The sequence below is a fragment of the Egretta garzetta genome, unplaced genomic scaffold (genome assembly GCF_000687185.1).
Source record: "Egretta garzetta isolate BGI_Z169 unplaced genomic scaffold, ASM68718v1 scaffold397, whole genome shotgun sequence".
Classification (NCBI taxonomy): Eukaryota; Metazoa; Chordata; class Aves; order Pelecaniformes; family Ardeidae; genus Egretta; species Egretta garzetta.
In genome coordinates, this window is record NW_009260493.1 from 239,825 (window position 1) to 258,367 (window position 18,543).

The 18,543-nt window shown below is 36.4% G+C and overlaps 1 protein-coding gene across 1 annotated transcript in view; it reads right to left on the reverse strand.

Moving 5' to 3' along the window:
- The window catches only part of SYNE1 (spectrin repeat containing nuclear envelope protein 1), a 304,520-nt gene that overhangs the window by 160,752 nt on the left and 125,225 nt on the right, over positions 1–18,543 (reverse strand). The window contains 12 exon segments of the mRNA XM_035899865.1: positions 1,253–1,417; positions 4,070–4,379; positions 6,373–6,545; positions 7,251–7,542; positions 8,777–8,932; positions 10,200–10,405; positions 11,092–11,204; positions 11,902–12,109; positions 13,082–13,285; positions 15,009–15,110; positions 16,948–17,130; positions 17,876–18,034. Of these exon segments, the coding sequence (XP_035755758.1) occupies positions 1,253–1,417; positions 4,070–4,379; positions 6,373–6,545; positions 7,251–7,542; positions 8,777–8,932; positions 10,200–10,405; positions 11,092–11,204; positions 11,902–12,109; positions 13,082–13,285; positions 15,009–15,110; positions 16,948–17,130; positions 17,876–18,034 (2,271 nt within the window).

The window sequence follows — 18,543 nt, forward strand, 5'->3', positions numbered from 1 at the left end:
GCAGCCCGGCTGCGCGCAGGGTGGCAAAACGCAGCTGGAGGAGGGATGAAAATAAAACTCAGCCAAGAGAGTGCGTGGGCTTCACACTGATTAAAGAGCGATTCTGAAACTCTTGTGAGCTTAGGGGAGAAAGAACAGCTTTTATACGCTGAAAATATTGTTTAGGTTAAGAGGCAGAAAATGATAACTTTGTTATGATCTTTTACATAAGAAATGCTGGTATGTAGCTGCTTGTAGCAGTTCTAAAAACACAACTGTGCTGCTCAGAAAAAGCATCTTACAGCCTACCCGTGATCTGTGATGTGCCATAATTGGTTGCACATGTCTTTTTTCTTCTTTTTTTTTTTTTTCCAGAAGTGAATTCTTTCTACAGCGTCCTATTTCAGTCTCACACATGCTACAGGGGAATTTTGGGAGTTTCAGCTTAAGAAGCTGGAGAATATAAATATCATCCCAAACACCACATGCCAGAGTAATGTTATTTATTCTCTTGTTAGTCTTACAAGCTAGAAACTACAATCTCCTCCCTTCTCTGTTTTGTACATGGGGAGTTTGAGCACAAAGGAGACTGAAAACTATCCAAGAATGTACAACAAATCTGTAATTTGATCTCAGGTACCCTGAATCTTCATTTAGTAGTCTCTTCACTGGCCCACTTATGTTTAGGAGCAGAGTAAAATGTTGCCAGTACGAGTATCTGAATGTAAATATCAGGCACCAGCAAAACATGTGGTCTGCTTTAATGTTACGTTCAGGAATATGTAACTTGCTTAGGCACTTGCATGCCTAGGAATGGATGCAAGGGTAAGGAGGAGAGGATACACAGGGAGGCAACTCATACATTTCTACTCTGTTTGGGGAGAACAAGCCTTGCACCACTTTATGCATCTCCATTTCATGCAAATCAGGAAAGGTTGTTTCTGCCTTCGATTCAGACAACTCTGCTCATGGAGAAAGCATATTCGAGGATGAGGACAGAGCAGTATTCATTAATCAGCTAAGCCACATTCTTTGTGATGCCACTGGGCTTCCGCTCTTGCAAATTGTTTCCATGTGTGCTGTGGCTAACTCAGGTCTGATTGTAGGGAGGCAAAAACAAAACATAGCTTAGAAAGCTTGCTTTCAGCTCACAGAAATGTAATCACCATTTCAAATACATAAGGAGCAAGACCCCACAACCTTTTGTCTCTGGCCTATTTTAGAGCATAGGGTCTGAACTGCAGATGAAATCATGAAAGCTAATTTATCTTACATTGATTGTAGTCAGCTTTTTCTGTATGGTTGACGTGTCTCCAGATGCATCTGACCAGCGGTGTAGCTCTTCCTTTGCAGAATGGAGCCAGTCTGTGAATTCATGCACAGCATCAAGGTATAGCAAATGATCCTTCACAATATCTTCCACTTTCCTCATTTTCTCCTGTCAATCAAATGAAGAAAAAAAGACCATTAAAGTGCTTAAATAACTGTCTTGGCTTTAAGCATGCAGTGGTATAGAGTGCTGGTCTGACCCTACAGCATCCATCTGAATGTTGAATAGAGCACAGCTTGTAGCAGCAGAACACAGTGCTACACTGTACAAGGTGTGGTTTAGGTTGTTGGTCTGGGCAGGTGTGTTCTGCTGGAGCAAAAGATGAAGAAGCCTTCTGAAAATGTATGCAAAAATGTACTTTAACACATCCATTAACACAAAATGTATCATTTAATAGATGCCAAAGGTGCAGCTGTGCAACTCTGGCATGCTTTTTCCAATACCCCCTGGAGAGCATCCTACAGATCACCCATGAGTCCTCATAGGGAGCAGCATGCTGCCAGAAACACAGCTCTTATTTAGAAGCACCAAGTCTGTATAAATACTAAGCAGAGTCAGAGAGATGCCCCATACGAAGACCACGAAGGAGGACTTCTGCTGTTCAAAAGTGCAAAACGTTCTTACAGTGCTGAGTCCTATTTTAACCATCAGATCAGAAGTGGTGGCCGTCCCCAGCCACCTGCCTTGCAGCCCTGGAGGACGCTTTCCCTGACACAGACATACGACAGCTTCATGGCTCCATCTTAGCTTTTTAATGTAAGCTTAAACTGGGGCCAGCTTACCTTACTATGAAAAGGTGAAATAGAGCACTGGTCTAGATTTGCCTTTGGTCTGACTGAGTAGATTTGTTCTTACATTCTTGTGAGCTAACAGTCAGGAATGTTTATCAAAACTAACCAAAAGGGAACTGAGCTAATCAAACAGCTTTCTACTCCTGTGTGGATACTCTAATCTAGGTCTAAGTTCCCTTAAACCAGTTTCAAACTAAAACACTTGTGAGTTAAACTTCATTTATTTTTAATTTTTAATAACTCAACATTCAACTAATACTTTTAAAAATTAAGTTAAATTAATAAGCCCTACTGTTCCCTCTGAAAACAATTATCAAATTTTCTCAGAACATGTCAGACCAACTAGAAAATGGATACTAAACAAAGATGACATAAAGTAAATCCTCAAGGTTTTTACATCTTAATGCATTTTATGCAACAACAGAGTAATAAAATGTCCACATGTGCCTGACTCTAAACCAAATAGATAGCTTCATAGTGAAACAAAAGAGCCTCAGGAAAGGCAACCACATGTTCCTGTTTACTTTGCTCACACTAAAACATAGCTGCAGTAGAGGGGGAGAGTGGAGGTAAAGTACAACTTCATCTGGTCTCTTCCAGTGGCAATGGCTTCTACCAGTTGCAGTCAGTGCTGTTCTCTCCCCAGGGAAAGACTGCAAAGTTGTCCTTCTTGATTAAGAAGTTAAGTTTATAGATGCATATTGATTTTAGGAGAACAAGGCCATGCTCACTTGTGATACTCTTTTCACACAAGTTTAAAGGGATTGTATTGATTCAGTAATCATTGTATTGCTCCAGACTTAACACAACTGAAAGAAGTAGAGTTCTATGAGTGTAAAACTGCCCTGATTCTCTAGAAAGCAGGTTCATAGCTTACTATATCCATTAAAAAAAAAAGAGAGCAGAAGTTCATCACAAAAACAAGAGTGTGTGAATAGATGGTAATTACAGACTAGATACATGTGAGAGGGCTACAATATCTATGGTCTATGTTTAAAGCAATGACAATAATAGTATATCTCGTCCTGCAAATAAAAATAATAATCCAAACCCAAACTGCATGATTCCACGAGACTTCCCTTTATAAAGTTTAGCGAGAAAAATGCAGATTTTTACTAAAGAAGTAAATTTATGTGCCCTAGATTTAACTTTTTTCCTAACAGATTACTTATTAGATCTTCCACTCATTTCCTACTTTGGTACCCTTTTTTTATACAGACTATTGATTAATCACCTACAGGCCATCAGCTCTATTCTCAATACATGCAAACTCGAATCACACTTCCATCAGATTACTGAATTTATACACAGCGTTTACTTCAATCTCACATTAGCTCTATGTTATTATGTGGCCACTTCCTGATGCAAACTTCCCCTTTAGCTGAGAAGGTAGAGACTGTAACTCAGAGCTAGTGTCACTGTCACAATTTGGTTGGCAGAAAGCCTCAGTGAGCTCACCTATCTTTCCTTAGAAGCCAAACAGAATACCTGTGTAGCATGTGCAGTAGCTTAATGGCTTGAAACACCACAAAATATGGGCATGTATCTTTCTGACAATAGGATTTCTCTTTCTGACAATATGTTTTCTGCTCAGGGAGATGTTTTACTCTTCCCTTTCTAGGTAAAAAAAAGGTGCTAGGAATGAATGAAAAATAATTAGATGAAAATAAATCTGGAAGAACATCTGAAATATTGTTGTATATATGAAAGTAGGAATAAAATACATGCCCTTCACTCTTCAAAAATCATAACCATACCAATCACAATTCCCAACAGCTTTTTTGCATTCCAGTTACTTTTAGTAAACTACATCCAACTTTTTTGTTAGACTCAGCCACGACAAAAGGCAAGACTATTCAAACACAGTCAATCCTTTGGTTACTAAAACATTATGAAAATCAAAATTTTAGCCTTATATACAGATGTCTAAACTTTTTACTTGAAATGGAGGCCTTTGCTTTTATCTTACCTTGGCCACGGTGGTGATGTCATTAAACTGTATTTTTAGTTCTTCTCGAGCTGCTTCTCCAAAAGAAGCATCCTCTGTTTTTTCATACAGTTCCACAGCTTTTTCAATGAGTTGCTGTAAATCACCAGAGTGATCCTCTATCTCAGAAACAATAGCCTGGAAGTGGTCCAGCTGAGCAAACTTCTCCTTCAGACCAATCTGTGGTTCTAAAGGCTGTTCCACTTTGTGATCCAGTTTCTCTAACCACTGTTCCAGCTGGTTTTTCCTTTCCAGATATTCATTCCACTGGCTAATGAGAGACTCCAGGCAGCTTACATTAAAAGAAACATACAGAGTACAGATGAGAACTTTTGAAAGGTCTGGAAAAAAAGAACCTGCTTATACCTTAATTGTTACACTGTCTGTAGCCATGTATAATATGTTTAGAATATGCTTTTTCCCCCATCTTGCTTTATTTTTCCATCCAAGCTAGAATTTCTGTGTTCTTTGGGCTACTACATATAACCTGATACAACTGCTTCCCTATCACAGGTTACATGAGCAATCTGTCTGTCTCATCCTAATGAAAAGCACATTTCAGTGTCTGTCCAGCAAAGTAAAGCACAGAGCATTACTGGTGTTCTTTATGAGCAGAGTACTACAATGTACAGCAGCCTCTGAAACTACTGACAATTAAGAGGTATTCTGGCAAGTTTTGGAAGAACAAATCAATTATACATATTCCCATTTACAATTTATAAGAAACACTCTCTTCTGTTATATATTGCTCCTCCTAGTAGATCACCAGATTTCTCTGGGATTTGTGTTGAAGAATGTAATTCTCATTCCACTAGACTTAATAATAGACATGAGTGTAGTAAGGATTTCATTCAAAATGTAATGGTCTAGCCCAGTCAAAATAATATTTTATGACAATAAATGTCTGAAATTAGAGCGAAAACAAAGGCAGCCCATTATAATTTTCTACATATAATTGTATTAAAATTTTGGAATAAGTAAGAAAGTGGCACCACTTTCAGTTGAAAAACTCCAATTTACCTATCTCCTGGCTCTCATAATTGACGGCTGATATTTAGGACCCAGATACCCTAGCACTTGGATTATCTACAATACAGTTCTATGACCTTTCTGATGCAGATCTATCAGTCTTCTGGTATAGGGAAAACTGTGATTTCATTAGAGAGCTAAGGAAGTAGGATCATGCAGAAGTTCACCAAGGGCCCATTTCTATCCAGTAATCACTGGGATGTTGGAACAGAGAGTTCTTGTAAAACGCGCAGATGAAAGCAACCGGAGACTGGCTGCAGCTAGTTTGGATGACAGGATTTAAATGTCAGATGTTTTTAGAAGAAATTTTTAAAAGATGGAATTTGATGATGAAAATAATGCTTTACTTACTTAGGAAGGAGAAATCAGATATACAAATACAAAATTGGGGATAACTGCTTAGGCTTAGTACTGTGGAAAAGGATTTGGAGATAGTAGAGGATAAAGATGTAAACAAAATTCAAGAATATGATACTATTGCAAAGGAAGAAAACTCTCATTCTGGGGTGGATTAAGAAGACTGTTGTATGAAGGAAATGGAAAGTACTGATAGTCTACTCAGAATTAATAAGGTCTAAAATACAGTAAGAAGTCAGCCAGTTTCAGTTATTTTCTGTTAAGAAAAATGTAGACAAACTAATGATAGTCTACACTTTACTGAAAAAGAAACAAGGATGAAAGAGGTCCAGAAAGTATTAGTACGAAGAAACTAAGAAACTGTCTAAACAGAGATGATGGAGGACTTCAAATACATAAAGTTGTCTCATACAGGCAATAAGAAAAACTTTCCATTTCTACTGAGGTTAAGATAAGAAATCAGCTTAATTTGCAAGAAAGATTATTTGGAGATATTAGGATTTTTTTTTAATTAAAAAACATAATGAAAGACAGAATTGAGAAACCTTTCTAGAGTTTTGTAAAGAAAAGGTAGATAAATATGTCAAATGTTCTTGGTCCTGCCCAAGCACAGGTTCAATAACATAGCAATCTTTTTCTCTGTATGAATTTGTATGATTTCTATGTATTTTTAAATTACAATCAAGTACCATCTCATATGAAATTTGATTCATCTGATAGGGTCAACTTATCATTTTTATAGGAAGATGTGTTTTTTTCAGGCAATTTTGATTCTCTCCAATGATGCAACTTTCCCCTCGCATACCAGTAATGAATGAATGGACTTCTATGTGCTGTAGGGTACCACTCTTTATAAGCAAGATGGCAGGGTCTGAACTGTGTTTTCCAGGGAGTTTTACCTCTGCCAGTTCACTGAGGTGCTGGTGATGTCATTCCATACATCCCTCAGTGTCTGTAGCTCGGTTTGTATCATCTTTTGTCCTTCCTCATTGCTGCTTCTAAGTGCTTGTTCTCCTTTGCCAATGGCCATGTTCAGCTTAACTTCACCATCACCTTTGAGTAAGAGGATCTCCTATGAGGCAAAATAAGTCAAAATATCAAATGCAACCTCCTGAGAGGTGAAAGCTGTTATTCTTTCAACAGTGGACACCATCTTCTCTGAGCTCATTCTTCCTTGACAGCCATGCCCAGAACGAATTCGTAGGCACCTTTTCTTATAAGTGCCCGTCCCTTGCTTTGTGCAAGTGATCCAGCATTTTTTTCCCACAGCCATACAGGTATTTCACTGCATTGGTCATCCTAAGGTATTGCTCACATTGCAGTAGATAATGAGTAGGTCAAGCACTGCACAGAAAGATAGCACCACATAGGTAGAAGAAATTTCAAGAAACCCCATGACAGGATTGCTTACACTGATGACCTTCCTAAGAGGTCTTGAACTAAACTGTTCCTGAAGACCTCCTGTGACAGACACATCACAGCCTCTCTGTGTCAATTATTCCAAGGCTTCCCCTCCACTAGAAAGCTTTTTTGGACCTGACTACACATTTTCATAGTTTACTATTCTTTATTAAATGTAATACCTGGCACCTATCTCCATTAAATTGCATCCTGTTTTTCATACTGAACCTCCCAATTTTCCAAGAACACCTTAAATTCTAATCCTCTCCTTCATAACCATAAAAAGAGTAAGATGTAAAAACATTCCTTTTCCACTGATGTGGCCCACATCCAATATTAACCTTGATGTGTAATCTCTAGTTTTATCCTTCTTTACCTGAATTTGTGTCAATCGTCTCTCTAATGTGGCTTTGCTACCAACAGTGCTCTCTGATGATGCCAGTTTATCTTGAACCTCTTTCACCCATGACCACATAGTCTGCAATGCCTCTTCCAAAGTGAGATGCTCTTGGAGTGCAAGCTGGCACGTTCGTAGCTTCTCCTTGACAGTTTTGACCATGTTTTGATAATTGGTGAGATGTTGAGAGGCCAGGCGCACTTCCATCCCTGCACCGTGGCCTTCTTCGTTTAAAGACTGTGCCATTTGAGACAGCTTATCAAAAGATTCCCTGAAAGAAAATATCGAGGCTGAAAATCAGTTTCAGAAAGCATATGATATTGTTATTGCAACTATCGGAAATTATGAAGGTTGTTGCCATAATCACCTACTCCACCAGTGACAGAGTTTATAGCTAACAGAAAAATTAGCTGGGAGAAACTGAATGGAAATATAAGCAGTGCATATTGATTAATATCTTTACTTGTATACAGTGCCATTTCTTACAGATTTTGGTGTTCAAAATGATCACACTGAAATCCTTGTATTGCACATCTGAATTAAAAGCTGACTTGATTTTCTCTTCAGCTGTCAGTCATTCTAGTTCTATATGAACTGCTACCTTTTTGTACTTGTCAAAGCTTCTGAGAATTTTATAGTTTTTGACAGGTACAAAGGCATGATGGAAAGGTCAGGCCATTTGTCCAGGATTAGAAACTGATTCTGGGGTTCAGTACAAGGGTCAGTAAAAGGGATTAAAACTCTGGGTTTATACAACCTCAGTTAATCTCAGTCTGCTGGATCACCCTTCCTGATACCCTGTGATTACAGGGAATTTACATCAGACCAAAATGTCTTGCATCAGTCTCAAGGGAATAGGTAGAGACTGGGTGTTTCCTTTTAGCGTGCTGTGAGGCTTGAACAACGGACTACTATTTCTGTTCTATCTTCACCAATCTAATAATAAAAAAAAGAGTTTGAAAAACCACAGTGTACTAAAAAAGGGAATTACTTCATCCTCTGTTGGCTAATTCTGAATTCTAGAAAGATTTCACAGCCAATGTGGATGTTATTTGAGCTCCTTTCTAAAGTCAGCTATATGGGAAAGTGGATTCTGCTAACCTGGTTGGATCTGAGTTTTGCAGGACAAAAAAAAAATTTAAAATATATATAATGATAAATGTAATTTTTACTATTGCTTTTACAAGCTATATTTTTAAGATTTATTTTTACAATCAGTATTTTAAAGATTTTTTTTTAAGATTATATTTTTCAGTTTCCATTTATTAATGAAGTAATATCAGCTTTTCTTAATGAGAAATATATCAGCATCAAATTCTGGAGTTGCCTTCAAATTCCAATTTCCTTAAAACTGGAAGTATCTGGATACAGCCTCTTTTCACAGAGTATGTCACAACACCTTTCTCCATCTTTCACAAACACACTTCAGCCCAACGGTTTGGTTTCACTGTTGCTTTAGCAGAGGAAACAGTGAGAGTATTTTAGGAAAAAGTATTTCATACTACCTTGAATTCAGTAACTCTTCCAGGAACTTTTCCACTTTCTGTACCTCCTTTTTCTTCTCAGGAATAAGCTGTTTGCTCTCTCCTAGTGATTCTGCGCTTATTCTTTCTTCCATGGCATGTATCCACAGACCAAGTTTCTTGTGCTGATCTTCAAAGCTACCGAAAAGATAAATACTCCCTTAAAAATATTTCTCAGGTGGAGTATAGTTAGTAAGAAGTTAACTCAGTTCTTTCAATATCCACAAAACCAGGAAAATAAAGCTAGGCATCAATTTCATGCTTCAAAAATAAGAGTTGTACACAAAACATAATTCCACAGTGACTACTAATCTAAAAATATTCAGCAACTCTCTAAAAATGTTCAGCAAATTCATGGGAACTACAGTGAAAAAAGAAGCCTCCAAAATTTAAAGTGACAGTGCTTTAATTTATTACTATATTCAATAAAGGCAGAAAAAAAGAGAAAGCTTTTCCCAAATTCTTATAATGATTTAACCTAAGATTAAAAAATAGGTAAAAATGTGCTTTTAGTCATGTATTTCTCAAATGTTGTGCTTTCAATTTCTCAAACATACCATAACCGGAATCTGGAGCACTCAGAACTCAAAACAAGTTCTGGTCCTAGGTTTGAAAACCTTTTCCTTACATGAAGGCACACCATCTCATCTTGCTGTTTTACCCATTATTGCTACACTAACTTGCTTACACTAACTACGTACATAACTGCTACACTAATGTTCCTTTCAATTAGCAACATTTCTGAATCTAGTTATACCTAAAAATGTTTAACTCCCCAAATTCCAGCCCTAAGTAATAATTTAAGAGTGTTTTCTTTTTAGCTCCTTAGGAAATGTGTCTAACTGGAATGAGGAAGGACAGACAGATGCATGCTGTGTAAAAAGCATAATATCTTCAAATCCTGGAGCAGAACTTGAAAATTCATCACATCTTTTCCTTCCAGGAAGTTGCATTTAAATTACTGAGATCCTAATGGCTGATCTGGGATTGCATGAACTACACAGATCTTCCGCATAGATGATCCTGACCTTCCATTCTTTGACCAAATTAATACCCTTGGAGCAAGACTTGTTGCTTTGTTTTTAGCAGAGAACTTAATTTTCTCTTAAAAATCTCCAAAGGAAAAAAGCAAACAGGACTTAGAGAGGTAGTGGAGGCCCCATCCCTGGAAACATTCAAGGCCAGGTTGGATGGGGCTCTGAGCAACCTGATCTAGTTAGCGGTGTCCCTGCTCACTGCAGGGGGGTTGGACTAGACGACCTCTAGGGGTGCCTTTCAACCCAAAACATTCTATGATTCTATGATTCTATGACTAGAATAACTGGAAATAATTTCAAATTGTGCCCTGTCTTTCTGCAGCTGGACAATTTCATGCAGTCCATCTGTGACTACTGGTATTACTCACCTTCCCAGGTCTGAGGCACAAGCTTCCAGGGCCGCCTTATCATTCAGACACTTGTTGAGGAATTCCTGGAAGTTCTGATTAGACTTCTCTATTTGCTCCTGAATATGGCTCACAACTGGCTTGGGTAAGCAAGCATACAAACTTTCTCCTTCCTTGCAGGCACCATCTAACTTTTTCTGTCCCTCACTAACAGAATCCAGCACACTCTGTGTAATGGAAGAATAGAGTTTAAACATGCAATATTTAATAACTAAAGATAAGCAATATTTCTATTAGAAGTGGTCAGGTTTCCCCAACAAGATGAAAGCCATGTCTAGTTATGGAAAAAAAATCTAAGCAGACAGTTCATATAAAATTTTATTAAGTGGTACTATGATCCAGACAGCTCAGTTTTCCTATTTGGTCCCAAGGTAGTCCTGTCTTTCTCTGGATAATTTAGTCATGTCCTGAAGATGTTCTACATTTCAGGAATTAGGGCTGTTTGCAGTAGGTGTCTGCTATTGGTGTTCTGTCCCATCAAAAACCTACACAGATAAACTTTGACATCGCTGTTAATCTGAAGGACTGAATAAGCAATAATTTAAGGAAAGGTGGGAAAAGGAAAAGAAGAGAAAGAAGGCCAAAAAAAAAAAAAATATTAAAAAACAGAAACAAGAATATTTTAGCTACACATAAACCTTGCAGAAATGAAATTCTGATCTTTTGGAACAGTGAATATAGTTTCCGCTCTATTCACTCTACAGTACATATTGCTGTCTTGAACCATTCTCACATTACTTTTTTGGAAACAAAAACAATAAATATGATGGCATCTACAAATTACTTTAGCGATATAATTGGATACATATAGTTAAATTCCTAATTACTATTTTTTTAAATTTGTTCACTATACCTGCAAGTCACGTAGTTTTGCCTCTATGGCTTTGCTGTCTCCAGACCTGTCAGATGATTCTTTTACTGCAGCCTTCACACCAGAAAACCATTCCTGGAATTCTTGCATAGAATCTTATTTGATAAAAAAGTATAGAGAAGATAATATTTTTTATAAGAAGAGGTATTATCCACAATACTATACAGCTGTCTTGCTCAATTCTTCAGGAACAGTGTGTAGAAGCTAACAGGATGAATTTCATTGCCTTGAACGACCTTGGGCACTGGGATTAGTTTCAAAAAAAGTTAGATGCTTCAACTGTAAACATCTAAATTTGAACAGTCACACTAGGCTCCCCTTTATAGTCAATGGGAAAAACCAGGCATTTTCAGTCTATGATATATCCCGATTTAACGTTAGATAATATCTAGAGTAATATCTTAACATATAAGATTAAAAATTGCCTACTTCTCTCTGTTGACTATCCAGGGAGCCCAGGACATACTTCAGATGGGGACTTTTAAATTATAAACATCTCCATTTGTGTAAATACATCTCTTTACAGGAAAAACGCAATGTATGCAGTAGAGATGTATACTAAAAGTGAAGAAAGGTGGACTGAGCTTGCCTTTCATGAATATTACATTGAATTCTCTTTTTGTAAAATGCTTTGTTTCACAGTACTTATCAAGTGAACATTTGGTAACAGGACTTTTTGAAAGGCAAAAATAAAGTTGTAATTGCAAGTGACATCACTGGAAACTCTGGCAGACTCCAGAGTGATTCACGGCTGTGGGCTAACGGCTCATATTAACAGGCCTGAAGACTCACGGAAGAAATGTTTTTCCAAGGACTCTTGCATGCTGGCCTGTGTTCTGGAACAGAGGTGATTCACAGCTTCATATTTCTTTAATAACGAAGTGACAGTGCCACCAAGAGTTTCCAGCTCTACAGAATGGTATTTGCGACACAGGCTGTTGAGGTTCTCACGGGTTGAGTCAATGCTGCTCTTCTGAAGCTGAAGGTCTTTCTGTGTTTCCTGAAAATGAAGTTACAACACAAACATGACATTTGTGAAGAAACAAAAGAGCCCTCTCTTTTCCTCAAGCATTCGTGCTCCTCCCATATGCTTTTCCCTCCTGTGTTCTTTTGCAAGCCCTAGACACAATGAAGGGAAGAAGTACTGGATCACATTCCCTGAATTTTCCAAGTGAGATGAATCTACAAAACTGAAGAGCAATCACAGAAATGTGAAAAATGCTGTTTCTCATGGTTTACTACTTTATTAAAAAACAATAAATAAAATTCAAGGCATATTGAATAGCAATAGTTATTTTTAGCAAAGTCTGAGGGTGCATGTGAGATGCAGTATGACACTGGTATTTGGTGTGACTTCCGAGTGAAAAGGAGTTTTCATCTGATGAGAAAGGAACATTTTTTTGAAAATTAAATTTGAATTGGCTAGTATATCAACATTAACATGTGCTCAGGCTGAAAAAATCTCCACATGGTTTGTCATGTTGTGATGTACATAACTTTACCAATCAAGAGAGCTCTAGGATGTAGATGGAAGAATTGCTAAATATGAGGATTGAGGAGGATTTCTGAGTTAGAAGTTTGCGTTAAAAATTAGTTCAGTCCAGGATCTTTTACTGTGATGAGTTATAAGTTTATAACTTATATTGCAAGGGAGTCAGTGGACTTGTAAACATGCTGGAGTAATGACTGAAGACTTCAATGTAACAAAACCTGTTCTTGTCACAAAAAAAGACCATATTATTAATTATAATTTTCTGAAAGGTTTGTATAAGGTTAATAGATCAGAACTTTTGTTCATTGGTGGAACTTCTTAAAGAGTATCACTATTGTTTGCTAATATTCTAGCAGTTGTGCAGGTGCTATAGATTATTTCTCAAATGGAAATCAAGTATAATGCTCAGCAAAAACTCTGATAAAAAACCCCAAAGATCACTGCATAAGAAAAAGCATATTCATTTTCTTCAGCACTGACCTTCACTTTATTCAGAGCTTTGGGATCCAGGCTGTGTGCACAGCTTAACAGTGTCTCTTCCACTTCTGTTAACCAGTCTGTCATCTGATCAATAAACTTCTGTAACTGCATCTTCTGAGTACTGAAATCTTTCAGTGTCTCTTTTGCTGTCTCTGACATTTCTTTGGCATGTTCCAACTTCTGCCTCAAATCTGATTCTATAAACTAAAATCAAAATGTTATGTATTAAAGCATTTAAAGAAAACATTTATTATGGTGAATGTTTCTTGAAAAAAATGGAAGGTAGGGAAGTCACACACAGAAATCATTTTGTTCTCTTTACATCTCTAACTAAAGACACTCACATAAATAAAAAATGTCAACCATTCAGGATCAAGTCTTAGATATACAGTAAACCAAAGAAGGGATACTATCTTATAAAAAGCCAGATCACAAACTGTTGAAGTTATTATCTGCTTCTAAAAAAGTAAACTGTTGATCTTTTTCCTTTACTAATTTGCCATATATACAGAATGTGACCTAAACACAGCTAGCTCCATAAAAAGAAATATCAATTGGTGAGACTTAAGAGCACTGAGGCTTTAAGTATCTCAGGATAAATTTGAAGAAAATACAAAAAAAAGTTAGAATATTGCCCATTAACCTGTTCAAAGACAGCAATATGTGAAATTATAGTACATGTTAGCTGTGCACATATTACTAATAAAAAGTAAATAGAATCAGTCATAATAGGGTAATATTTATAAATGAGAAATTACTGAAAATTCTATTAAGGAATCTTATCTTAGAATATGAGCTGATCATACTGTAGCTTACTTATTTAGCATTTGAATATTGGCAAATAATTAGGGGATTTAAGCTTAGTTTGTGAAACTTTATTTTCAAATTTGCATTTATATATCAACCACAATTATTTCATTGTATTGATTTAAATTTTTTATTGTATTTATCATATTTAGTAGTTGGAAATAGGTGTGTGTTGGTTAACAGTGATATTCTGCAAAATAATTTGTTCTAAGTTTAGCTCTATAAGCAGACAGTTATTTATTATGAAATATATGATTAAACCTGAATTTTCTGAATGTCTCACATGAAGTAAACAATCTGGGAGAACATAAGCATTTCCATATAGTTTGCACATTTTTATACTACAGGGTTTTTGACCCATAGCTGAGTGGTAATTAGGTGTATGGTCACAGCAAAATGTGGACAAGACCTGAGTGTTATACTAAGTTCTGTTAAAATCTGATAAATGGCTTTGAAATAAATAACTATCAAGATATTTCCCTGCCTATGGAAATCACAGAAGCCAGGTTATCCTTTAAAACTTCTGACACTGAATGTGAATAATCTCACACAACAATTTCAATTTGAAATCAAACATCTAAACCAGTCATACTTTGGTTTTGCATCTTCCTTAGAACATAAAAAATAAGGACCCAGCCAATAGTAAAAGTCAACATCTCACCTTCAGTGTTCATATTTTACCCCTCTCTTGTAACAGCTAGTTCAGGGCACTAAAGAATACTTTTGGTTTGATAAAGCAAATGCACGTATTTTACTGCATTATAATTAAAGAGGCAAACTGTGGATGCACTCACATAGGATGAGGCTTAATGTTGTGCAGTGCAGAGAATATCATCGGTCTCATATCTGATCAGCTACTTTACAAACTATTTACTCTATTTTGTTTTGGTAAAAAGTACTTTTACAACTCTAATATTCAAATACTTTATGGCATGATTTATTTAGAAAAAGGCAAAGTTAACTGAAGAAATATGAACAAAGAATAGATGTGATATATATAAATAATGATATATCTGTCACCTTGAAAGAAAAAGGCAGTACAGGAGAGACAGAAATTTCAGGAGGAGTTTCTTCTTAGTCATTTGAGCACAGCCTGTGATTGCCAATATCTTTATTTTACCTGGAGATCTGCAGGAGGCTCTTGACTATGGGTGAGTTCTTTGAGTTCTGAAATTTTGGAACTAAGCTGCTCCAACTTCAGTTCTTGATCCTTGACTTCAGACTGTAAAAGAGATGTGGTCAAAATTTCATATCAAACTACAAGAAGGTTTTAGACTTTCAGAAGGATGCTCCATCAATTGCAAAACCAAAAGAAAATGTAAACAAAGTTTAGCAACCAGAGAGAAAACAGTTGTTCTGTTAGTTTTATTCTCTAAAAATCTCCCATCTCTTTTCCTTTATTAGACTCAGTTCAGAGATTTTTTTCCCCTCCATTAAAATAACCACATACATTTTTAGCATTTAAAATGCACTAACAGCTTTAGTTTCTTAAAGTGGCTGAATAAAGATGGGAATGTCATTGTTTACTCGACTGGAAAAATCTGCTGTGGTTGTTAGGTTTGACTTAATGGCATGCAGAGCATAATACATGTGCTCTCTGGTTTTTATTACAAGGAAGTGAGCTCTTGGAAAAAAATTAGACACAGAAATAAATTTTAACCTCAAAGGGGAATTAAAAAATGCTGCTATATACGCATTGACATATCTGGACCTTGTATTTACTGTGGTCATGTAGATCCAAGTTATAAAGAAATATTCTACTTATTAAAAAATAATAGCAAAGTGAAAGAGAAAACCATAATTTGTATAATTGTAGTTCTGAAGTATTAGGCAAGTAATTGGTGTGTGCATCCTATTACTCAAACTTTCTTTTCTAAAAAATTCAAACAGATCACTCCAGTTAAAAAATTGGACAGTGGATTTCAGGATTAAATCGCTGCACTTAACATCTGCCCTGAATGGGAGAAGTTCAGGTGGGCCCAGAATAATCCTCAGGGGGCTTTTTGTGCTAGGGAGGATATAATATTAGGTGACTGATCAAGAAAGGGACCACTGCTATGGACCATATAAAAGCTAGACTGATTATTTCTGTCAATGCTCATCTATTTCTGACTGCTGAAATAGCAGGACCCTTCTGTCAGTGAATTGCCTTTCTTCTTGCCTTTGCAAAAGAAAGTGCAAAAAAAGTATTATGGACTACGCATTCTGTGACTTCAAATGTACACACAGTGCTCAAGTCTTCTGCTATTCTGGCCCTCCTGTGAATCAGGTACACCTGTGGTTTGGGTACTGGCTGCTCTTGTTCCACATCAGTTTTAATAGTGATGAATTTAGGTGGTCTGATTACTATACTAATCAGAAAGACATGAGATAAAGCTTGTCTGACCAAAATACAGATCTAGCACCATTTCATATTCTATCATACTACTTGTATATGTTCACTGTGCATCTTCTTAAGGACATAATTTATTTCAAATGAAGTAGAGTATGGCTCATTCTATGGTTAATCTGCTGCATATTTTAAGCCAATAGAGGCAGAATGCGCCGTGAACACTGGCTAGATTTCTAGAACAGTTTAATGCTATCCAGAAAAGAAAGACATCACCTTATTAAAACTGTTAGAGCTTGACATTAAAATTTGCCCTCCAGTCCTGCATATCTTTTTTATTGTCTGAAGAATCTACCTTCTTAGATGAGATTTGAGAAATTACTACTTTTTTCCCTAACTTCAGTTGAAGTTGTCTAAAATCTCCATCAGTTTATACTGAAACAGTTCAGTCCAATGCCATGCTTTTTGAGATTTTTGTCCTTGTAAGAACACATTGTCAATGTATTGCGAGAGCCAAAATAACTGCAGAGATTATCTTTAGTAAGAGACGTGCCATTCTTGTTTCTGTCAGAAGCAAACAGCTTCAATAAAGGTCTGGAACGCTGTCAGCTAGCTGTTGGGTTAGCGGTACCACTGGTTGAATGGGGGACATGGTGGTCTACAACAGCACAGCCTTATCACTTGAGATTTTGATCCAGAACTTTTTTATCACTGATTTATGGGTAAGCACCTGGAAGTCTTTCAGGAGGACCTCCATTCTCTGACTGTTACTCAAGTTGCTGATGCCTTCATTCAGTTGAGAAATGCACTTATTGCACCATCCATCCATTTCATCTCCAGTTTTTAGGATGTCATCCCATAGAGACAGGCTTACACCCAGCCGGTCGATGTTGTCTTCAATCCTTTCAGACACCTTTTAGGAGAGGAGAATGTATAAATGTCATTCACAAACTAATTTTAGATTTCTTTACTTGCAGCCAGTTCTAAGACAACTGCAACATAAATAATTAGTAAGCCTAGGCAAAATAATTTTCTTAGACTTAGGTCTAATTTCTGAATTCTAATTTCAATTTAGTTAGATCATAAAATTAACAAAAATGGGTTTTAGGCTGTTTCTAAAAATTTGTGTATTTTTGAACTGGAAAGGAGTTTTGCGTTCAAATAAACTTTATCTTTAAAAACAGCTGCATTTATCTTTCTTATGTAATGTAGGAATTTTCTAATAAAGCAGCACAAATATGAAAATGTAAAATATTAACTTTTGTATTATGTTTCTCTGCTATAATGTTGTCTTTATCATATTCATGCTTTTATGGTGTAACAATACGATTTACTGCCTAATTTATTCAGTCCAATTTGCTTCAGTTAAGTAATACTGGCATACATTAGGTGAGAGTACAATCCAAATTTATACTCAGAAGTGTGCACTGAGCAAATTTATACTAGTAATATTCATACATTATTATAAGACATCGTTTTAAATATATCAAATGGATATCACAACTTTGTATGTACAAGGGATGCCAAATCCCTATGGATTGACCCTTTGAGACATACTTCAAAGTAAACTTTGCTAAATAATTGCACTCTAAGATCCTAAGAAAATACTAGTACTGTAGCCTTAGCCCAAATTCAGCGTATAAACACCAGACTCTTACATCAAGCCATTTGTCCACTGTACAGTTCATATCTGTTTTTAACGCAGTGGAGTCGCAGTTACGCACTCTTTTCAATTCTGCTAACAAATGTTTTCCTTTATTGGTGAAGGTGTCCAGGTCTTTTTGTTTATCACTCAGATCATTCTTGGCAGCTTCATGCTGTGAACATAAATATTTACTTGTTTAATGGAGCCTTGAAGAAAGAAAGAAAGATCCAGTTCTCCAGGTATCCGTTCCTAGCCCTGTGGTATATGTTATGTATTTGGTAATTCTCATTCAGCACACCATCTAATATTTAGCTACGCCACAAAATACAGAGCGACTGACATGGTTTTCTCATGAGCATAATCAAATAGTATGATTGTTCTTATAAATAAAGCACACAAGTGGGAATAATAAATTCCTAATTTTCCCCACTTGGTAACCAGCTGTCTTTGGGACTTAAGGCAATTTTTTAATTATTATTCATTTTATTCTTCAGACTCTACATATCTAAAATTGAATAATAAGAACCCATCATTGACTAACTAGTATCTACAATCAGTTCTGGAATTACAGCAGGGTAAACAGAGGGTGTTGCAAACAAAATTTAGCATTGTAAAACCTGTCACTCCTAGATACTCTGGAAAACAATAGTACAAATGTGTTCAGAAAGGAATTAGACAAAA